At 45.9% G+C, this 24,233-nt stretch overlaps 1 protein-coding gene across 2 annotated transcripts in view; it reads left to right on the top strand.

Annotated features, from left to right (window-relative positions):
- Positions 1–24,233, top strand: part of gmds (GDP-mannose 4,6-dehydratase) — a 216,638-nt gene that overhangs the window by 89,236 nt on the left and 103,169 nt on the right. For both annotated transcript variants that reach the window (XM_018760524.2, XM_018760523.2), the window contains one exon: positions 9,727–9,854. In XM_018760524.2, the coding sequence (XP_018616040.1) occupies positions 9,727–9,854 (128 nt within the window). The remainder of the gene's footprint in view (positions 1–9,726; positions 9,855–24,233) is intronic.

Genomic DNA, 24,233 nt, shown 5'->3' with positions numbered 1-24,233 from the left:
ATTTTCTGTTCTGTTCTGGAACGCCCAGTGCAACCGGTGACTTACGGCTGTTATTCCGCGGGAGGATGTTCTGCCCTCCTCTGCCTCCGTGGGCGAGTCCAGCCTGCGTGTTGCACAACCCTAGTGGACGTTTTCCTTGGCCGTGCAGCGACTCGTTCGTCCCAGCCTCGAACCCCATTAGAAGGCCGCTGCAGCGCTGAGGGGGCCCTTCTAAAGGCACTCGCAGCAAGGGGCCAACATTTGTGGTCAGGAAATGAAAATATGCCCTGCGCTCATAGAAAGTTATATATTTGTTCAGAAACTTTTGAAGTCGCCCAAAGCAGGGAGGGAGCGAAAGGCAAAAACCTCACATGGAGACGCTAACCTAAACAGTTCTTAATGTTCAGAATTCTCTAGTTTCTGCATTTTATGGGTCCCATTATTGGTCCGGCAGGATTTGGTTCATCTTGACTGCTTTAAGTGTGATTAGACCTTTTTAAAAATCTGTCAAAACAAGCTTTCTTCTCGAATGAGAATGGATTTATAAACGCTATTTGATCGGCTCCCCCACCCCCGCACAGTTCATATCGTTGTCTGACGCTAGCCCCCTAGGCTGGATATCCGGTAAGACCCTGGTTTATGTGCCACAGCTTGCTGCTTCTCCCAAAGCCGGAGAGCTGATATAGCCACAGGGAAAGCAGCTCTCAGGAACACAACCTGTCACAATATGGGATAAAGGAAATTACTGAGGTGGAAAGACGGAGCTGGGAGTCACTCTGAGAGCCTGCTGGGACGGCACTTTATTGGCAGAGCACATGTCTGGGCAGCAGCGCTGGCTCAGCTGCATGAAAGCCCCATGTCTTTACATACATTCACCTGGGGTCTCTGGGGGCGGTAGGTGGGGATGGGGGCTGAGGGCATCACGGCAGCCTGAATGAGTTACCTGTCTGCTGGAGCCACTTACAAGTCAGTGTGTGTGTGTGTGTGTGTGTGTGTGTGTGTGTGTGTGTATGTATGTGTGTGGTGGGGGGGGGGTTGCAACCGGTAGAGCAGTGACATCATCGTCTTACGGACAGGGTGGTGCCAGCCACTGAACGCGAACGCCCCCACTCGCAGGAAATGTGATGATGTCATGGGTCTGGTGTTCCCGCTGGGGTGTGCCAACTGCGGAACAGCGCCGGTCATTCAGACTGACCCAGTATGTCCACAGTCAGTTCTCGGAGCACAACCTAGACTGGGGACCGGCCACCGGAGCCGTGTGCTTTCGCTTTGTGTAGACGTGCGGTTCTGTCAGTGTGCGTGCGTGCGTGCGCGCTTATAACTGTTTCCATTCCTGAATGTGTGACTGGGTGCCTAATATTGCTACAGTGGGACAATGAGTTCCGTCACACTATCTGTGGACAAGCTAATCCTGCTTGGAATTTAAGGATTTTCTTCCCACTTGCAAACGCACTGTAGTTTTTAACCAATAAACGCCACATTCCCGTTGTCTTTGAAATGTCAAAATCAAAGCTGGGAAGAGAAAATAGCCTTAAAATTCCGCCGAAAACTAAAGCAAACACAGCCCGTGTTACGTTACTGTTTAATGCCGCTTCAGTGGCACAGCTGCTATCGGAAGCTTTACCAATAACAAACATGATCCTGCTCCCATACGCGGCTGAAAGCGAAAATATCAATACGCTGCTCACACCAACGACCGCTTTTACATACAGCCTCGACTAGTCATATGATCCGAAATTTAAAGAGTAGCACCATACTTATGTGTTGCTGTTAAAGGTTTCAATGCGATTATAATTTTGAAATCAGAAAATATCACTCACTCGTTGCTTATAACTGCTTGTCCCAGTTAGGCTCATGGTGGTCTGAAGCCTATTCTGACAGCATGGAGTGCTAGCCTAATACATTACATAATCTGGACGGTACCCCGGTCCATCACAGCCTAATCACATTTAATCACACACATTCACTCTGAAAGGCACACACTGCAGGCAATTTAGAGCGACCAATTCACCCGAAACACTTTCTTTGGACTGTGGGAGGAAACCGAAGATCCCAGAAGAAACATCTACGCGCACGCTTGGACATACAAACTCCGCAGAGATTGAAAAGGGTTCAAACCCACGTCCGGTCGCACAGCACCGTGGTGCCTCAGAAGATATTTAGCGGTCTTCGAATTGCGAAGTATGGAATTGAGTGTGAGAGAAACTGTTCCCATTAAAACTTGTTTTCTGCAGTTCTAAATAGTATGGAAGTTACGGAAAAAAGAAAAAGTATCATATGCTGTAGATGGTGACATCAGAGCACTGGTCATGGTGACAGTTACTGGCAGGTGGTGCCGGTCCTCGCAGTCCATTGGGTTTGTCAGTTTGCATGTACTCCTGGGGGGATTTACGAGGTTATCGAATGCCTGTGGACCAGCAGCCGGGGCTGCACAAAGTGCGGCAGGGCATTCCGAGGTCATGCTCCAGCCCCATGGTAGTGTACTGTTTCGGACCGAAGGGCTCAAGCCAACGCGGTGTGGATTAGGGCTCTGTTAGTCGGAGCTCCCGAATGTAGTCGCTGTCCTGCCCCCCCCACACACACACCATGCGTCCATATCCCTTCGACCCCCTGACCCCCCCCTCCCCGATGGCCAGCAGGGGGCCAGCGCCAGCCTGGCCTCTGTCATTTTCAGTAGCTCTCATGTACTGTCATGGCTTGGTGATGGATTAAGCCTGGGTATGCGGTTTAAATCTCTTTGAGTGGGAGAAGTGGGATACGTTGTGGGGGCTGAAGTGCTGCTTGTCGGGGTAGGGGGCAATGGGAGGGGTCTGGGGACAACTGTAGAAATGATTTCATCTTGGCACTGTTGGGGCAAAGGTCAACCCTTTTGCTTTCATGATGTTTTTCTTCCGACCGGGTCAGAAAAACCGAGTGGCCCCCTGCCTGGTGTTTGTTTGAGGAGGTGCCTTCCCTTTCTCACCTCTGGAAGCTTCCTTCTGTTGGGGAGACAAGCTAAAGGTTGACATTATTTTTTCAACATTTTAATGCTTTAACAAAAGTCTCCAAGCAGCCAAACTCTAACTACTGTAAAAGATTAAAAAAAAAAAAGAGTTCATATTGAGCAGGATTCCCAGCAGGTCACGGTTGCTGTGACTCTTTAGATCCGGTGTGACATAGGGCTGTTCATCCCGTTCTGCACCTGCTGACAGAAGTATGAGTTAAGGCTTTCCTTATGGGGGCGATCGTTCAGTCTAGGAAACATCACATCATCGCTTCTTGAATCTTGCACTCTTGACTGACAGGGTGCCGGGTGGATGCAGTCTCTTCCAGCGAGAGCTGTGTTTTGAGGTGATGGGATGAGTCCCGTGACATTGGGTTGGATGAGTCCCGCAACACTGGGGTGAGTCCCTCGACAATGGGGTGAGTCCCCTCTCAGCGCCACACCCCTCTGCCTGCTGTAATCCATCTGTCCCCACACCTGTATTTTTGTTACCTGGTTGACATGGGAACTAAGAAGCGGACTGAATGGAGCTCTGTCTTCATGATGGTAATGACGTCCGGTGGTGAGAGGTACTTTCAACAACCCTGTTTCCCACCAACCCCTGGCACTCTTGCTTCAGGTTAAACTTAAGGGACCAATCGAAACCCCTGATGCGGAGCTCGAGCTGGTGTGTAAGTGTTGAGCGGTGGCTGATGGGGGATGCTAGCTTCCTGTCTTCGGGGAGGTACGACAGCTGGCCGCTGAACTCTGCTGTTTTTGCGCCCACCTTTGTGTTCCGTCTCCAGGTTTCCCTGCGAGAGAAACAACTTTCTTTGCGCCGAAACCAATGTTTCAGATACTGCAGAGCTCTCCCGGGTGACTTATGACAGCCCATATTTCAGCTACACCTACGAGATACTTTTCCAGCCCAATTAACCTGAGTCAGACCTATGACACAAGGAATGTTTTGGGTGTGTGGAACAGTTTTTGCGTTAGCCAAATCTTGATGAGCTGTTCTGGGCTAAAGGCAGATAACCCAAAATAACTCTGTACTATCCCCACGTGTGCAGTACTGTCTGAATCAAAATTGCATTTTATTTAAGTATGACGTGTTCAATCATGCTGGGGTGCAGTAGATTGGACCACAGTCCTGCTCTCTGGTGGGTCTGGGGTTCGAGTCCCCCTTGGGGTGCCTTGCGACGGCCTGGCGTCCCGTCCTGGGTGTGTCCCCTCCCCCTCCGGCCTTACGCCCTGTGTTGCCGGGCTAGGTTCCGGCTCCCTGCGACCCCATATGCGACAAGCGGTTCAGAAAGTGCGCGTGTGTTCAATCATATAGAAAGTCATTCATGTACATTACAGGTTTAGAATTTGAAAACAACTGAGTTTTATGACTTTATTGCTGTGGAACTATTAACAATTTTATGGATTGCGACTACACAACCTGTGGGAATGTGGATGCAGGGGAATAAAACTCCTAATGCGCGCCTTTCGTTTTTTTTTTTTTGCGTTACCGCCCTAAAGTCTGTTGCTCTCGGCCACTGGAAAATTAAGGGTTGGATTAGCAAACCACAGTTCTTGAACAATCCAAGTTCCACAATGGATGTGTAATCTCTCTGTTGATGGGGCCCAAGCGTTTCCATGGCAACGGGCCTTCAACTTCAACTTGGCAGTGGAACGTCTTTCTTATCAGTTCAATATCAGCACCCAAATTGATTTTCACATCAGACTAGTTGGAACAGGAGGAGCTGGAGACAAGCAGCACATTTGTTACACGTGTGGAATGTGTGGGCTGTTTTCGGAATCGCTGTTTCGTTTATTTTTAAAATCATATTTGCATCTTAAACAAAATCTGCTAGTTTGTCAGCGAGTTTTGCGGTGATGTGGATGCTCACGAAAAAGGCGCACGCGCTGTTGTCGCATGTGACAACAAGTGACGCGAGTCTCCGGGTGAGGAGAAAGGACTTTTTAATCCTCTTCCTTAGTTGTTAGATTTAATCATCAGGAAAAATCTGAGGTCAGAGGTAAGGATGGGATCACAGTGCAACAGGGCAGTCCACTTCCTCATTTGTCACTGACTCTGATTTGTACACTATAAGACAGACTGAACTCAGAATAAGGCACGCTATCATCCACCCCGCTCTGGGCCAGGCCGGCCCGCTCTGGGCTTCGTTCATGCTTCTTGGCCAGGCCTCGTCCCATTTCATACGAGCTGACGAGAACCGGCCCCAACGATCCAGGAACAGGACTTCGGGTGCCAGTCAGCCTGCTCCCGCCAGCCACCCCCGCGACTCCAGTGCTACTAACAAAATGAGGGAAGGGCCTGGCCATCTGCCCACCGTCTGCTTTTCTTTTATTCAATACAGTTTTATTGGACTTTCCAACAGGGGACAGGAGGTTAAATGGTGGCAGTTTTTTTTTTTTTTTTTTTTTTTTATTTGGTTCTATCACTGAAGGCTCTGTTTAGGATTTTTTTTTTTTTTTCTTTACTTTGTTAGTACTGTTGACCTAAAGATCTACTTTGCTTTTTACTTTGGTAGCACAACTGAGTATCCTGTTTAAAGTTTTTTAAAACGTTGTTAATGCCAGCGAGGGTTCTGTTGCTCTCGGACCGTGGAAAATAACAGGCTGGATTAGCAACAATCCAAGTTCACCCAAACACACCAAAATGTGTACAGAGATTTTAACATCACTGGTGCTAAAAAAAAGGGATTCTGGGGTGCTCCTGCAGCCTTCTAGGAAACCTGTTCCCAGCAGCAGCCTGCTTACAAATGGGTTTTGTGTTCAGCTAATGAAGCACACACAACAAACTGGATCTTCGTTGCACTGACGATGTCGCAAAATGATTCGATTTGGCAGGCGGATGAGTACATTTACTATTTGTGTGCATTTAAGGTGCACTTAGAGCAGTAGGGTAAATGGCATTCTGACCTGTGTTGTAGGTCTGAGTCACCGGTGGGTTTTTTGTGTCATGCTCCTGAATGACTCCAGTTATTATGCAGCTGCTCAGCCAGAGACCACCTGTGAACCACCCAGTGTTGGACGGGGGCCCTGGCTGAGGGCGTCTGCCAAGCATGTTACACTGGGCTTTTAACAGGAACGTGCTTGCCTCTGTGTATAATTAGGTCCAAGTGAAAAGGGAAAAAGCCGTTCAGAACCCTTAGTTATGAGAGCCCAGGGTTCACTGGTCTCAGCATGTTCCAGATTTAATGCGGACCCTACCTTCCTGATGCTGGCCTGCCGTCTTGAGAATGCCAGTGAAGTCTTCACGAAAACAATGAACACCGCGCTCTCAATCTGGTAGAGGTCCTTCTGCTCCGATCCCTTCCCTCTCCTACCTGTCCCCTGACTTCCCAATCACCCCATTGCCTCTGTGCCTAGCTCTGAATTAAAGGCTCTGACATTATGGCCTTCCAGGTGGAACTGTACATGGGGCAGCTTGATACCTGCACAGTGGATGATAATCGGGGTAGCCTTCGAGTCCGCCATACCAGGAGATAGAGGACACAACAGGAACCAACAGATACCAAGTAAACAATTTGCATAGCATCTGCTCACAACTGCAAATGGGAGTCGTGAGAGTCGGAAATGACCTCCTTGTGCAGCACCGGCCGCTTCTGGTGGATGTAGCCACTGAAGTTTGCATAGGGCTACATGTAAAGCGGGTACTTGGTAGTGTAATGGTTAGAGCTGGTGCCTTTGGACCGAAAGCTCACAGATTCGAGTCTCACCTCCAGCTGTAGCACCCTCGAGCAAGGTATTTACTCTGAAACTGCTCCAGTAAAAATTACTCAGCTGTATAAATGGGTAAATAAGTAGCTTGACACTGTAAGTTGCTTTGGAGAAAAGCATCAGCTAAATGAATAAATGTAAATGTGCTGATGGAGAACCCCATACAGTGCACCATGCATGGCCTCTTCTCAGGCCCTGGTTCCTGATCCAGAGAGGGTTGGAGAAGAAAAGTCTTGCCAGCGTTGGGGGACCAGACATTTGGCCCTTGGAATGGTTCTGGTGTGTTTGGTCTCACCGAACAGCCCACAGCATGTGTGCATCCTTGTAGACACACGCATACCTACACTGAACATCCAGTTACTCAGAGTTACTCTCCCACAGAATGGGGAAACTGACAGTCACACAAACACACACTTTCAAGCTTCCTCTCTTGCTGTGGCTCTCACGCACTAATAGAAAGCAAAGTTACAGATTTTCCCAGTTTAAAGTTATACTGAACCACTCCACAAACTGCTTTTCCTCAGAGTCCCTTACTTTTTTACTTTTCACATTTAATTATTGCAAGAATTCAGTGTAGACTTTCATGATTAAAATGAGATTCTCTTGCGGTTAAGTCCGGAGTGCCTGCTTCTTGTCATCATGCAGACCAGTGAAGCGAGCCAGTGACTGCCTGCTTTTAGTGCCTTTGGGTGGACAATGTATGCGGTATGCTACGGTACAGCATGGTACACGGGGACTAAAGTGAGCCCATGGTTCATTTGGTGTCACAGCAGGTTCTGGGCTGAGCATCTGTGGGGGGTCGTTCAGTGGTGCAGCAGGTTGCACTGCATCCTTACACAACCTGGACACCTCAGTATTTCATTTGCATTTATTCATTTAGCTGACACTTTTCTCCAAAGCAATTTACAATGATAAGGTTGCAGTTATTACAAGGTTACAACTATTTTCTCCATTTAAACAGCTAGGTAATTTTACTGGAGCAATTTAGGGTAATTACCTTGCTCGAAGATACTACAGCCAGAGGTGGGGATCAAACATGCAACCCCGCATCCCAAGTCAGCAGCTGTAACCACCACACCACCAGCTGGTTGGAGGCAGGTTCGATCCCAGCTCAGTGTATGTGGAGTTTGCCTATTCACCATGTGTTCCATGGCTTTCGTTCAGGTGATCCTGTTTCCTCCCACTGTCCAAAGACTCTAAATTTCCCCCAGTCCAAATGTGTGTCTGTTTGTATGTTTGTGTTTGTGTGAGTGAATGTTGGGCTGTTTAGAAGACAGGTAGACACACATACATCGCTTTGAAAGTGTAGCAGTGGAAGTCGCTTTGGACAAAGGTATCAGCTAAATATAAAGTGACGATGAGCTGCAGTGCCGAAATGATTCTTAAACACTTTAGCATTTAACAAGTTCCTTTATCCTCACTACATCGTGCTTTCCTTGACTGATCAACATGTTCTGCATCTGCAGCTAAGGTGAGTCACGTAGTAACACTTTGTTTTCGGTTTATGTGTTAATAAAATTTCAATGTGAAAAAATAGCTAAGATTTTTCTTTTATTTTTTCTTTTAAACTCTCTCGTTCATTCCTTTTGAAGTAAAATATGCATAAATTAGATGTTTACCGCTGGTTACGCTCCACAAAGTTAGTTCAAAGCAGCAAACTGTTAAAAGCATTTATACTGCTGTTCTGGTTGTTAGAGCGGATTTGAGAGAACAGGCAGAGCCCTGTAAAGTGTGGTGTTTTCGGGAGGTGTGAAGAGCTTCTGACCTGGAAGTTCATTGTGCAGTGAGAAAGGTGTCTGCGGTTTGGTTGGTTAGACATTGCAGAGGCTGGGGGCAGGACCGGAGGGTAGGTACCTTTGTTTGTGTATGGATGGGTGTGTGTGACTCAGTGTGAGTGTCTGTGATTTGTTTTCAATGTTTTAAACGTTCTTACTGAATGAGATTTTGTGTTTGAAACATTTATTTTCGTGTTTAATTTTATACGCTCTGAATTGCTGCTTAATTTGTCGCATTAAATATTTTGGTTTCTTTTTTTTCTGTTGGTTAAAAAAAACTAGAGAGCAAGCATACATTGCTTCCCTAATATATTTAAACATTTTGATGATTGTCTCATTCTGTGAACTTGCAGCTAAGTCATTTAAAGTTGTAATAGTTTTACTATAATTTGTGTACTCTTTGTAATTGTCTTTTAAAAGGACAAAAATGGACAAATAAAATATAATGAAACAAGCTATCTTAGTGTTGACAACTGGAAGAAAATTAGCAGGGTTAATAAATTCAGGAGAATTTGGGTCATGGTTGTAAAATGAAATATTTAAAAAATGAAGTATTAATAGAAATCCTATAATAATATAAAAAAAATATAAAATCAAAATAAATAAAATAAAAATATAATAATACTGATTTCTTTTTTTTTTTTTTTTTACATCTTTAATATATTCCCAAGCTGTATGCGAGTGCAAAAAAATCACTCTCATTTCTTCCAAGTTTAAGTTTAGAAAGGAAAGGACAGAGATCCTGGGCAGATGGGAAAGCTCACTAGTGTGTGGACAACATCAAAACGCTCGTGAGCACGTTGGCTGTACAAGCCTTCGTTTTATCCTCGGATATAATCCACCAGTTTGTGTCCTGAATGGTGGTGTCGGGGTGGCAGCCTGGCAGTGCATGCTGGGCCTGTCGAGCTCTGGGCCGGCAGGGGCGACGGACAGGGTGGTCCTTTGTCCGGGGCCTTGCACTGCCCCTGTCCTAACCCTCTGTGTAACTTCTTAAATTTTCTGTTGATAAACTGACATTCCGATAGATTTTCTTTGGCAGCAAGCCTAGATGTTATATTGAAATGGTAAATTAATAAGGGGAGCTCTTGAGTTTGTGTAATGGCTGAAATCCGAGATGAAAACAAATCTTGCAAATCACTTTGACTCCCAAGCTCCTGGTCTTTCTCCCACGGTTGGACTCCCAGAATGAAGATGAGCGAGCTGTTGATTGTAAACGGTGCACAATCCCAGGGTGCGGAATGTATTATCTCATCATCCGGTGTCTCTCTTTCTCCTTCTCAGGGGCCAATTTTGTGACTCGGAAGATTAGCCGCTCGGTGGCCAAGATTCACCTTGGGCAGCTCGACTGCTTCAGCCTGGGCAACCTGGATTCCAAGAGGGACTGGGGTCACGCCAAGGACTACGTTGAGGTAAGTGGAGGGTGACCTACATGGGCCCGTTGTGCACACGCACACACTCATGCACATGCATACAAACATACACACACCCTTTTTAGCTTAGTTTAGTATGTTTTCCCAGATAATTTGAAGCAGAAATATTTGATCTGCATGGGGTCTCTTGTGAACTGCTGCCAAATGGGAGTAGGCCTCTGCTGGGATCCTGCAGAGTCCTTCGAGTTCCCAGAATTTAGTAGCGCCCAAGTCAACTTATGTTCCTCTTAAGAAAAAAAAAAGAAAAGAGAAGAAAGCGAAGAAAAATAAAAACATGAGAGGAAAGGATAGATATTGATGTGAAGAATCCTGACAGATATACGGCTTTGCATGTAGCGCCGCGGTGCCAGGGACCACTGTGTGGCTTGGTCATAAAAGGAGACGGTGGGTGTCAACCGGCCAGATGAGATCTGAAATGGTGGGTGTTTTTGTTGAATGAGGCCGTTTGAATGGGACCTGAAGAATTTGGGGTCAGCGTCACCATTGTGTGCTGCGGCTACGCAAATTTCCGTTAGGCGCTCGCACTTGCCGCGATAGAAGCTTTCACTAGCTCGCGCACTGTCTTTGCGTGCCCTACAATGTCAGGAATTCGGACCAAGAACGCATTTTTTTGCAGCGCACGGAGCTGCATTCGAACCTACGCCGAGACAAGCAGCTCAGTAATTATAAAGCATCAGCTGATTGCGTAATTATTATTAAGACCTTCTTCACACAGTATAAAATATCCTACAAAATATATTGTACCGCATATACGTACCTGTGAAAGGTTTGCGGTATTGTGTTTATGGTACATATCACGTATTGATTGGTAAACAGTGAAAATCCAGACCATCTAATGACTGTTCTGGGGTCAAATAGCAGAGAAACTGATCAAATTAAATGCACATGTAGATACTGATGTGCATGCATACACACAAACACATATATTGACAGAACTAGAATAGGTGGGAGAAACTAGTTCGTTCAGACTTTTTAATATTTACAGAGTACTACTGTACATTACAAGGCTTTTAGAATTTATTAAATATGATTTTCTTGGCTTCTTTTTGTACTTAGTCTGGAATCAAATGTGAATGAAAATATATTTTTCAGTTGAACACACATTAACCGAGCTTTAATGAAGTCTAGCCTTGCGCTTTATTGTACAAAGCAGACTGAAACATAATGATGTTTAAACATTCTAGCTGCTATTGTAGGTGTCATTTTACTTACAGATTTAATTGCACAATCGGGGGTTAATTGTTAATAACCCTGAGGTGAGGTGATCTCTAAGTTCACATTCTTCATATCCTGAATCTGCACATATTTTACAGAGTTGCAGCGATCAATAACTGCTTTAGCATTATCATTTGTTCTGTACTTTTATCCAAGCAGGCCTAAAGAAGGTTTTTAGGGGGAAAAAAGTGAAAGAAATATATAAGTAAATTAAAATCTGTATATACTTACATATTTTCAGTATTAATATTTTAAGGAAATTATATATATATCTTTTTTCCTAATTTACACTTTACATTTTATATCAGTTCAGGTTATGTGTGTTGGGTCTGTAGGAGAAATAATAGCAATAACAATATTTTAAGAAAAAAAAATTTAGCTGAGAAAATAATCCAATTTAATTATTAGTCAGTTGGCTGTAACGGTTGAATCAAATGAATTTTTACAATATGAAATAGTCTACAAAGTATTCTAGGTTCAATAAAAATTTTAAAAATTATAAATATGTCATAGAATGTCGTGTAATGAAACGCATAGTATTAGTAACTGATTGTGAACTGATGGTGATCAAACTATTATTTTATTTGGGATAATGCTCTCCAGTGCCACATCTTTCTGATAGTTGTGATTCTGGACTTGGAACAACGAGGAGTTTGTTTTTCATTAAAGTAATGCAAGCGTGTAACCGTGACACAAGCGCAATATTGAAAGCTTAAGCAGGACCATGTGTACCGGAGCTTTCTTACGGTTCCACCATGAAAATTGTCGCTAATTGCCCCTAAATATACTTAGAATAACTCGAAGGCCGTGCCGTACATTTTCTCGTCTGCTGTAATGAATTACCGACCCCTAGATGCCGAGCATCATCCTGGCCTCAGGAGCTGAAACGGGCAATTTTGGAAATGAGTGCTGTTGCCATTATCCACGCGGGACTGGAGTGCTGCGATGCTGCGTACGAGAGTTATTTGGGGCGCATCTCATAGGCTGCCCGCTTTGAGCGCAGTGTGAGAAATGCTAATATGCGTCTTAGGGCTGATGTCACAATTGGAAGTGTTCCGTGAGCCGCGGTGTATATTTTGATAGATGGAGGCTTTCATTGTTTTGGCCTCTGGCGGTGGATCCGCTGTTTATTCGGCCGTTTTCAAGCCGCTCTCCTGCACCGCGTGTTCCGGCGCTTCCAGACATCTCGACTTGGGCCTTGGCGGGGAGTCCCAGCACCTCTCCTGCTCCAGCTCTTGTTTTGTGGGGATGTTTGCCTTGGACCCTGGGAGCGATTTCCCTTGGTCCTGTGACTCACGGACGACACGGTCACCCTCCCCGCTCGCCGGATGACTCGGCGGCACCGTCTCTGGGGGGGGTCCGGGGTGTTGCTGTCGCTCTCGTCGCCGGTAGGATTGAGTCTCTGCTTGACGTCCGCTGCTACGTCACCGTACCCGTGTCGCCCATGGAGCCCGCCGTCAGGCTGACGCACGTTCCCCGAGCAAACCGAACAATCACATCAAAGCGCGTTTCCGTGCAGAAATACAGACGTATTTGAAAATGGCCCCAAAACGAATTCCTGTGTTCTGGCATCTGTTGCATTGCTTTATTCTGCGTTGCTTACGTTGAAAAATATCGTTAATATATGCTACGTGTATTTTGAAATATTTACATACATTTCAAAAATGTATTGCTAAATATGTATTTCTTTCTTTCCAGCTGTCATTAAGCTGACTGGTGTGTGTTTTGCTCATGGACCTCACAGCGGTTCCCCATCACCTCTCCCCAGATGTGTATGTTTTCGTCAGTGCAGGGCAACCAAGCAGGCAGGCCTCGATGGGCTTCCGTTCCTCTGCATTCGCCCTCATTTAGTCCCAAGGGCCCGTTCCGCAGAATGCGGATCGGTCGGGTGGCCGGCCGCTGCGCTCCCCGTTTTGCTCCTATGGATTTCGCTTAAATTTTTCTCACATGTACGGGACTCCCAACTATTTGGAATGCGGGATTACTGAGGAATTCTCTCGGGCGAGACCTGTCTTTCTGAGGAGTGCGAAGCGCTCTTTAAAAACGAAAGCACATACTTTTCCCGATGAGGGGAACGGTAGGGCTCAATCTGTAGATTAAGAGGTAGCTTGACAGCCGGCGTGCTTCGAATAACTTCTCCTGTGTGCTCAGTATTGCCTTTATCCCTTTATATTTTGTGGGGAAAAACGACAGCCTTCTGTCGTCAAAAACTGCATTTTCGCCCCCTTTTTTTTTTTTTTTTTTTGGAAATTTTCAACAAATTCTGTGTTGTAAATAATTGAAAATGCAAATTTGCAGAAGTATTTTAGCACGCCCCCGTTTATTAAGTTACACGACGCATCGTAGCTGCACCGCTTCTCCCAAGTACGTCAATTATTTAAGAAACGACTAAATGCTATGAAATAGCCAGTTTTCCGTGCTAATCCTTTGTTAGAGCTTTATGATTCGCAGAAAGTGGATTGCTTTTTTCCACCCTTCCATGTGTTAAGTCTCACCTCACCAGCGGCGCCAAGCTCAGCACTTCTCGTGTCCTCCTGTGGTGTTTGCAAAGCAGAAATCGGCTCAGAAAGGGGCTCCTTTACTGCTGCAGACCCCATAACCTCCCCCATGACTCCCCTGCCGCTGCAGGAAATGACTCGCCTTGTGTTGGGCGCTTTGGCCCGCTCTGCCGGCCTCTCCGCTTCATTGCCTTCGCAGAATGTTTTAAAGCTTTCTGCTGTCTTCGGGGCCCACCTTAGTTCATGGGCCCACGCCGATCCTTCGCCCCGTGTCACTCCACACTGCCCAACGCTTCCTGGCCTAGATGGCAACCGTTCGCATTCATTTCTCAAAGCAGGCCTTTGCCTTGGAGGATTTGTCCTACTCTTGGTATTTCTGGTTCTCACTCACTTGTTTTTTTTTTATTTTATTTTATTTTTATCTATTAATAGTTTTCTGCTTCGGGGTAAAAATGGCAAATATCCGTAGTGCCAAATGGCTAGACCTATCTTGAAAATCTCAGTGGAAGCATTTTTGTTTTCTTGTATTTTTCCCCCCCTTCTGTACTAGACATGGTCACAGCAGACACTTAATCCCACATTGAGATGCCTTTGAAAAAAATCCCAGAAACTGCGTGAAACCCCGACACAATGGCGTCTGCTCCAGCCCCTGTCTGGCTGGACACGACCATGCATGGCAGATCTCGCCGCTCGCGGACGAGTCCTTAATCGGCCCGATCCGAGCTCCGGTCCAGTTACATGTGTCAACGGGGTGGGGGTGGGGGGGGGCGCAGCAGTCGGTCCTCCATCGCAAGACGGAACCGGGACGTTAATTGAACAAAGCTGTTGACTTGTTTCTTCTGATGAAACTACATTTGGTTAATAGGAGCACGGGACAGCATGTGTAGAAACGTAACACTGAGGAAGTGTGTCTGTGGGCAGACCTGTGGGAATACACAGAGCTAGTATCGTGTTTCCAGAGTCGGTATCACATTTCCTCTGTAATGTAAACAAAACTTGTGCGTGCAGCACTGTTTGAATCGTTGTGTGCGTTGCAGCTGCGGAACACAGCGATCGGTCATCGCGCTGCGGCGGTGGCTCGATGTTGGCCCGAGGAGAAATACGTGACGCTGTACGCTGAGGCTTCGGTACTTCGGCAGCATTGACCGTTGTTCAGCAGATCTCGTTTCTCCGGCTCGGTTGTTGTGGCTTGGGTTTCCAAAGTCCGCTCGTCTACAGCGGTCCGTTTGACCTGCGGGGTCTTAGTCCCCACCACCCACCCCGCCTTCAGGCCATGTGTTCTGTCGGAATCGTGGCAGCGTTTACAGCTTGTTTCATCAACGGGGGGTTAAAGGGGCAGTGGAGGTAACACAGAGAGGTCCGGAGCCTCCTCACTGTGGCCTTTTGGCCAGTGTTCCGCGTCCTCGGTTTATTCTCTAGCACGTGATTTCTCCTAATGAAATTAGTGAAGATGGAGGAAATTGTTTTTATTGTCATCTTTTGATTTCAATACTGTTCGGTTAAGATGAAAACGTAAATATCTGTTTAATGAGTAAAATTTAGGACTGTAAGTGGATTTCTAGGAAAAAACCAAGAAGAACAAACACTGAAAGGCTGGTGTTTCCTCTGTATATTCCACTTATATGTGCAGTATTGTTTCCATAAAATACTGATGGCAAGAGAGCTGTTTTTTTTTTTCTATCTTTTTCCCCCGTGTGCCACGGTCCATACAGAGAAGCCAGGCGATGTGTACTAAGGCCCTATTCGGCCTATTTCAGCCTGCCTCGGTCTGCTTTGCCTTGCTTTTGGTGGCAGAACTTCTGTCCTTGCCAATGATGCACAGTGATGCTAACATCTCATCTGGAATACTGCTCTTTGTTTCTTCATGGTAAATAAAAACCCAGAATTTGTACTGCCTGCCTATACGACTTCGGCCCATTGTAAAGGACGCTCCTTTGCTCTTCGGTGCGTACAAGCATCATTTCATTTAATTTTCCCAGCATTTCCTCAGTGTACTGCTGTTTCTGAAAAAGTCCAGAAAAGTTTCCGAAAGACAAACAGGGTTATCCACCCATTCTCTGCCAGAAAAAAAAGATTTATTTTTTTAACTTACTGAGTTAACTGCAGTGCAATAAAAACATTTTACATGTAATTTTAAGTCATGAAGTACATATATATTTATTTTTTTCTTCTGACAATGTTTACAACACTTGAATTTGTTAAAAATTGTATTAAAATGCTGAAAAAACTTATTTGATGTACAATATTTTTTGTTTTTAAAATCAAAATATTTTTTCTTTACATTCTCAGCATTAAAACTGAAGTTTTAAAATTGTTTGACCTTCAAAATTCTGAATTTTCTTTTTTTTAGGAATTATTGATGTTCCTGCTTGTCGACCGTCCTTGTTTACGTTTCAGTAAGTGAAAAGGAATGGAAAAGGCAAAATACGACTCTTCATTATGAAAATGTATTTTATTTTCGGTAAACTTTGCAGTAAACTGTTCTTACTCGTTTAACGAAGACCGGTCGCAACTTTACACTTCGGCCTTCGGTGCGGTAGATCTGGCGCCCCCGAGCCGGCCGTCAGTACTCCGGTTGTTCCCGCCAATCCGAGTTACCGCCTCTGGCCTCCAGTACCGGGTTCGCATCGACTGCCGCCCATCCCGAGCGCAGCCTCCACGACATCCGTATTCTTCGTATTCTGTCTCTGCTTTGCGTCACTGCGAACGCAGCCCGGCTCCTATCTCCGTGTATCCGGACAGGAGGTGATCGGAGTCTGACTCCGTCCGAACCGGAGCTCGAGGGATAGCCTCCGTTAAACCGGCTCGCACCTCACTCGTTCAAAAGCATCGGGGGACGTGAAGGGCTACCTTCTTTTCAGGGAAAACTTAGAACACGGCCGAATTCCATGACGGTGAATTGCATGAATTACACGAAATTAAATCTAAAGTTCCTGCGGCATATTCATACCGACTGGGATTCTGCTCGAGTTATTATTAAACCTCTCATTTTGCTCTTCTGAGAGGAAATATATCCAAGGAGAGTGTGATAATTTTCCACGTTCAAAAGAAAGCATTTACAAGATCGAGCGGTCTACTTTTTCTGTTAAGTATCAATCTAAAAAATGCATCCTGATTATTTTAATTTGTTGTCAGGAATTTTAGTTTACTGTCTGACATAATATCTGCTGCATTTTATGTTAGTCCATTACCGATGTGAGAAAGACTATAATCATTAGTACGTATAAACAGAAAAATAAACCCTACAGCTGTTAGCTACTGTTAGCTTCTGCTTGTTTTTCCTAAATCATCAGGCAGAAGTTTGTCTTTTTTTCTTTTTTGTTGTGTTCTATATGGCAGAGCACAGTAAGTTGGTAGCTAATGCGTAACAACAGGAAGGAAGTCATTAGGTACAATAACAAGCAGCAAGTACTAATGGGGGCACTTGGTAACGCAGTGGTTGGAGCTGCTGCCCTTGGATCCGAAGGTCATAGGTTCAAACCTCACCTACAGCCGCGGTACCCCTGAACAAGGTATTTACCCTAAATTGCTCCTGTGAAGAATTACCCAGTTGTATGAATGGGCGTATAGTTGAAAGTTGCTTAATATTGTCAGATGCTTTGGAGGAAAGTATCAGGTGAATAAACGTAACTTGCTGGTGCTTGGCGAGAAAGGTTCGGAGAGGCAAAAAGATGCCGTCCCGTCCACCTCTTTAAAAGCGTGCCGTTATATTTATCCACGTTTTGCGTATTTGCCGGGGCCTGGCGCGTTTCCCCGTGACCGTTCCGCTTGCGAGATGCCCACGGGTGCAGTTGTTGACCCCTTTGAGCCTCACCTGTCGCTGTCCCGAGGCTGCAGTCCATTAGCGCTGTACGACACTCCCCCTCGCGAGTGCGGCGCAGTCTGCCGAGGCCACCCTCTTCATACAGCAGCAGCTCAGAACAATCTAGGAAACTAGACAGTATTTCTTTGTTTTGAGTAGAACGCAGCTTCGTGTATGAAATTCTTGAAATTAATATTTTTCATATTTTTATTCATTTTTTTCAGTTGTAACGCAAAGATATATGCACAACTTTATTTTTGGACTGACGTGACTGACGTCCGTGTTCTGATTTTTGAGTGACCGTATAATGCTGAATGTGCTTTTGTACAGTACTCTGCTTCTCTGTTCTCACACACACACACACACACACACACACACACACACACACACACGCGCGCGCGCACGACTCATGTTTGTACGTATGCTTCTGGGCTGGGCAATGACTGACCAAGCAGTTGGCTGCCTTTAGTGAGCTCAGGTGCAAGCCAGCATGGGAGCTCTCTCCCCGGGGGCCAGCTGCAGATGGTCCGCATCCAGCAACATCTTTCATTGCCTGGGCGACCGTGTTTTCCTGGCATTTCGCAGAAGCAGAGTAAATAAACGGCAGGCAGCTGTGGCCCCTAGGACCAGTTCACCCCTCAGTCACGAGGGCGATGGGGGAGCGCCTGAATTAATTGCAAGTGAAACCCAAGACACGCTTAAGCTGCAGTGCAATAAAGCTAGAGCTGTAAAAAAGACAGACTCCCAGATCGCAGCCAAATGAAAACACAGAATCACAGAATCCCTTGTCGATCGCCGCGCAGGCTTGGCCGACCCGAATTAGGTTCGGGCGACCCGACGTACGGGCGGCACTACGTGATTAGCAGCAGAGCAGTCAGACGAAATAGGGTTTAGACACCTCGCACGGTAGGCTAAACGGACAGCCGCAACCACACACAGACACACACGGGGCCCGGCGTGTTTTCTATTAGTTGCCGCTCTCTTTTTCTTTCTAAATGATCCTTTTGTAGGGGGGCGCGGGGGCGCAGTGGGTTGGACCGGGTCCTGCTCTCCGGTGGGTCTGGGGTTCGAGTCCCGCTTGGGGTGCCTTGCGACGGACTGGCGTCCTCTCCTGGGTGTGTCCCCTCCCCCTCCGACCTTACGCCTTGTGTTGCCGGGTAGGCTCCGGTTCCCTGCGACCCCCATATGGGACAAGTGGTTCTGAAAGTGTGTGTGTGATCCTTTTGTCTGGATAACAGTATGACTCCTGCGAATGGAGTTCTCTTGCCACAACATGCAAATAAGCACACGGAGCAGCCCTTAAACTGCATCTGTATTGCATAAATAAACTCCAAAGAGAAATGTTAATTTTTTTTCCTTTTATCATATTTAACCTTTGCCAAAATATTAGGTGAGCTCCAGAGAATTTTAATTAGGCTACTGCAGGACTGCAGCCAAGTGAGTATTGCTTAATTGCTCACAAAGACTGGAGTGGCGTGCCTCTTCGCTGTAGACGTTGAGAGCCCAAGGAAAAACTGGTCAAATAAAGACTTGTCTGGTTTGGATAATATGTTGCTGTATGTTCAGACGTTGAACAGACGGATGGGTAGACAAGCGCATTTGAATATTTTGCATGCGTTGACTCAAATCGGATTTTGAAAAATCATCTCGTGACGTGAAGTTCTTTTGAAATGTGGCACTGATAGATGCACCATTGGCTCTTTTTTTTCCCTCTGCGCGCCGGGCTCTTGTGTAATCGCATACACCGCTCACTCGGCTCCTAACCTTGAGTGGCAGTATGAGTTTGTTCTCATGAACACTGATTGCCTTTTGCCCCCTCTTTTTTCATATTCTTTCCTCGTAATTCCCAGAAATGACTGGAACTAAAAATACACAGCAGTGCATAAAAAACGAAAGCAAATGCATTGAATTGAGCACAAATTTTTATGATATTTCATTTCAGCTCGCGTCTGATGGAAGAAGTGAACTCTTTAACTCTAGCCACAGTTTCAGCCCTCGGTTTGGCCTGTTGTCCTGTTTTTTTTTTTTTTCTTTAGCTGGCGTTTGCTCGAAAGTGCTTTTCCCAGCCTGGGCTGTCTGGCCATTCTTCCTGTGCCCCAGCCGCCACGTTTACATGGTTTTTTTGTACCACCCCTGCAGGACCCCAAAATTGGGCTGGAGCGCTGGTGGTCTCACTGAAGTCCCGCAGTTATTTGAATCGTTCCCTTTTCTGCTCACTCACAGAAAAACAAACATCTTTTCTTAGAAATCCTAAAAAACAAAAAAGAAAAAAATTTAATTAGAAAATTCCAATTTAATTAAATTCAAATATGAAACGTTAGAATGTAAAAAAAAAAAACATCATATATGTTAAAATTTGCTGTGACTTAATATGACCAGTTACATTATTGGCATTATTGGTAAACTTACATTTGATCGTAAACATGGTAGAGAAAATTTTAAGATGGTGATGTTCATATTGCTATGAAATGAATTGATGCACCACAGCTCAGCGCTTTTACATGAATTCACAGACTGTAAAGCCCCCTCCGGCTACAGCAGGACCACTGTGTCTGTCCTCACACACCAGCACCATCACCCTGAACAGGACAGGTCCAACCTCAGCTGAGGCTCGGCATGCTGGACTGAAACCTTCTCTCCTTGATGCGTTACACACTCATTCGCCCTAAGTGAGGCAACATGCTTTCCAAAACACATGTCAGAAGAGCACATGTACATCATATCTTATATATACTTAATGTCAGAGTTTGTGCTGGTAAGTTCCCTCGGTGCTGAGCCTCAGCAGCATGGACGTTGCTTATAGAGGTCCGACCCAACCTCGCGCACGCACGCACGCACGCACGCACGCACGCACGCACACACACACACACACACGCACGCACACACACACACACACACACACACACACACACACACACGTACACACAAGCTCTGGTTTCCCCTGAAGACAATACTCACAGATCGAGCTGTGCTACTACGCAGCAGTGTCACGTCTCTGTTCTCATTCCTGTGTTTCTATCTGGACTGGCAAGTTCTCCTCTATGGCACTGTGGGCAGTGGGTTTGGCGGCTCGCGGCCCCCCTGACATAGTGACCCGGCCCTCATCACCCACACTTCTGACTCCTCAACATCTGACATTCTATAATGAATAAATTTAAGGGTACAGCATAACTTTGTAGAATGTAGGAGACCAAGAAGTCAGTAAACATTGTAGGAAAAATGTATGGGAAATATGGTTAATTTAAGCCAAGTCAAGTATCATTTAGTGTTTCTGTGAATCACTGTTAGTAGCACGCCAAGCTTTTGATGCGAGATAGTTTAAATAAAAGAAATATAGTGTTATTAGGGGATTTCTTCACTGCCGCAATGTGTTTCATTACTGAAATTAAAATTAAGTTATGTAGAATACACACACACTTCCTGAACCGATTGCCACATACGGGGTCGCGGGGAACCGGAGCCTAACCCGGCAACACAGGGCGCAAGGCCGGAGGGGGAGGGGACACACCCAGGACGGGACGCCAGTCCGTCGCAAGGCACCCCAAGCGGGACTCGAACCCCAGACCCACCGGAGAGCAGGACCCGGTCCAACCCACTGCGCCCCCCAGTTATATAGAATAGTTGTGGATAATACAGCATCCATATACACAAGGTATAATGTTCGAGTGTGTTCATGTCCAAAACTCATTCATGAAGCAGGCCACTGCGGAGCCTGTTGTTAAGTAGCGCTTTGGCCTGAATGCCGTTTTATAGATGATGCTGTCATTTTAGCACAGTTAGAAGAGCTCAACCACGAAATGAAGCAGTGATGGTATAGCCACTGAGAAAATTTGTGTTTGTGTAATAGTCTCATTTTCATGTAAATTTGTTTTCAATTTCATCCAGTTTAAGATTGTCTTAAAACTCACTGTTTTTTTAATTGACAAAACTGAAGTATAAAAATAAAAACAAGGTATCCAAATGACTGGTCATTAACACTGTATGTACTAGTCTTTAGGACAACTTTGAGTTCCGGGTGGCCACCAAAAAATAAACCGCTGCTCTGAAAGGTAGAATTTCTTATTTTTTACTTCGTGTTCTGTTTTCTGATTCTGCCGTCAGATACGATCAGGGAACATCCAAGATTATTAGTAAACCCTCAGGTTATTTGGGGTTATAGCCTAATCCTCTCGCCATTCCTCTGCCAAAAATTTTAATTTGTCATACCTTCTCTCCAAACATCTATGTTTTACCTTTGGACAAAAGCGGAGCATCTTTGTCTCCCAAGGCATTGTGGGAATTCCCCTTGGCAAGGCGCTGTTGTAAATGGTCTATTAATCATGAGCGGTGTCAGGTGTAAAGGCACTGGAGGGCCGTTCTCCAGCGGAGGTGGGGGCAGGCAGACACTCAAGCACGCTGCCCTCATTCACCTCTACAATTGCTGTCAGTCGAGTAGGACGTGGGGCGGGCAATCGGGGAGCCAAATGCTCAATCACGGGCGAGTCTGACGCTCAGAAATTCCCCCGCAGAAGGAAAAACCCCTTTCAATAAGGGCGACGTGAGTTTTGACAGCTGCCTAACCCCTGACACTGCTCTCCTGCGCAGTCTTCAGCCATTTCAGCACTTCCCAGTTCACGCTCGGCTTCACTTCCGGAAATTTCTCCGTGAGGTTTCCGGTGAAGTTGTTTGAAAGTACCTTCAAAACCTTTCGTACCTCAAGCAAGCCCTGTCTTTGGTTACGTCTCGCTCTTCTTGTCTTGATGCAGCCTGGGAATGGATAAGGGGATTAAGCCGTGGCGTCTCGCAGAGTTCAGACGGCTCTTCTGATGAAGTCAGATCAGCGCAGAGGCATTGTGGGACAGGAGATATGGTGCTATGGAAGCAATGGGAGCTGTACCCAGCGATCATCTCGCTCTCTCGCTCTCTCGCTCTCCCCTCTTCCTCTTTCTCACACATTTACGTGTGTTCATTTAACAGACGCTTTTCTCCAAAGCAACATACATTTCATAGAAAATACAATGTGTACATTACATCAGCAGGAAGAGACGTAGATGCAGATGCGTGATTCTTAATTACAGTTAGTTACTTTCCACCATATGAACCAATGTTCATCACACGAGTAGCTGCATAAAATTTTATCCGCATATCGACGGTTCTTAATCACAATCCTAGAATTTTTTTTTTTGGAGGTGCATATAAACATTTGGAGATACAAATAAACATTTACGTTACATTACTGGAGTAGCTGCGTAAAGATTTACCCGGGCATGATCTTAAAGGCATACTGCATGAAACACAAACACACTCACTCACTCGCACTCTCTCTCTCTCTCTCTGAACTTGAAGCAATCGGGGAAATTGAGGAGAAAATGCAATCTGTCGCATGTTTACGGCACTCTGTATCCTAGGAGATGCTTCCTATCCCTTAAAAAAAAAAAGTAAGTACTCCACCCACTTCTTGTCCGGCCCCCTCCCATCCAACAAGTTTTATTTTTTTGTGTTTGGCCCCAAACCTCATCCCTCCCTCCTGCCCTTTTCCCCAAAGCCCAAAATAAATCAACACTGGTTGGGGCTCAGTCGCAATAAATCACGACCTGTCCGGAGCTGAAGCCTGCCTAGTCAAACTGTCACAGCTTGGCTTTCGCTCAGGATTAATTAAAGGCCTGATATAAAGCCCAGATGTGCTGAGCTCTGGAGCCTTTCGAAGTGGGGATGTGCTGGAAACCCTCTCTCTCTCTCTCTCTCTCTCTCTCTCTCTCTCTCTCTCTCTCTCTCCTCCCTCTCTCTCTCTCTATCTCTACCCCTGTCCCTCTCCCCACCCCTCCAAACCTCTGGTCATACTGGGAGTCCCCTGCCCACCCAGGAGTGCAGTGAAGAAGAGAAGGTAGAGGATGTGCTGATATCATGTACACTCTTTACTCCTGCAATTTCATAGTGTGTTTCCCAAACACATAGATAGAGGCATCTGGATTTGCTGATAAGCACATGACAAAGATGCTTGTTGATCCACTGAGAAACTATACCATGCAGTAGACAAAGGTAGAGCTCAGTCGCAAAGGTTTTCATGTCTGAGCATACAGATGTCACCCCAGGGTAACCATGATGCTGGTCCAAAAGTCCCCCAGGAGATGTAGGCTAAGAAGGTGGTCTTCTGCTCGGCAGGGTACCTTCGCACCCGGTGTTCCTTTCTTACAGTTCGGATGGAACCCTGTGCTACTGCTCTTCCGAAACCAGTAGGTTAATATTGAAACCATCCTTTCATTTCTCATTGTACTATGCTCCACATTTTTATTGAACTAAATATAGAATTTTTTTTTTTTTGTCTGGTATCACTACAAAGCAGTACTCATTCGGGAACTGTAGATATATATATTCTTGCTATATCTAAGCAGAGACTGAAAATGCTTGGGAATTTACACAATTCACTCTTCATGCTGTAGGTTGAACTGTTTAAATTTATCCAGTGGTCAGCGACACATTCTGGTACATTCTGTAGCATCTGGAAACAGCCTGCGGTGATTTATTCCCAATTTAACTGCTGTATATTTCCCTGCCCTCCCTCCAGTCAGGCCTTAAGGATTTACACCTCAGAGACGTTTGTTTTTGTGCGGTACATTCAGGCCCCATCCTCCAGCCGTGTTTCACTAGAGCTGATGCCATGCTGGTGCGTCGGGAGGTGGAAGAGCTGGAAGCTCAGCACTGCTCAGGCTGCATACTTCTGGCTCTGGGTTTTGCGGTGCTGCAGTGTTCAGTCCTGGAGTCTGACCTTCCGGTGCAGCGGCGCTGAAGTGACCCCATGAGGCAATTATGGAATGCGAAATGAACCAAGGGTTGTAGAGTTGTACTGCGACCGTTCTGAGAAAC

This window comes from Scleropages formosus, chromosome 19 (assembly GCF_900964775.1).
Source record: "Scleropages formosus chromosome 19, fSclFor1.1, whole genome shotgun sequence".
NCBI lineage: Eukaryota > Metazoa > Chordata > Actinopteri > Osteoglossiformes > Osteoglossidae > Scleropages > Scleropages formosus.
The sequence above is the reverse complement of the archived record's forward strand: the minus strand, read 5'-3'. Positions and strand labels throughout refer to the sequence as shown.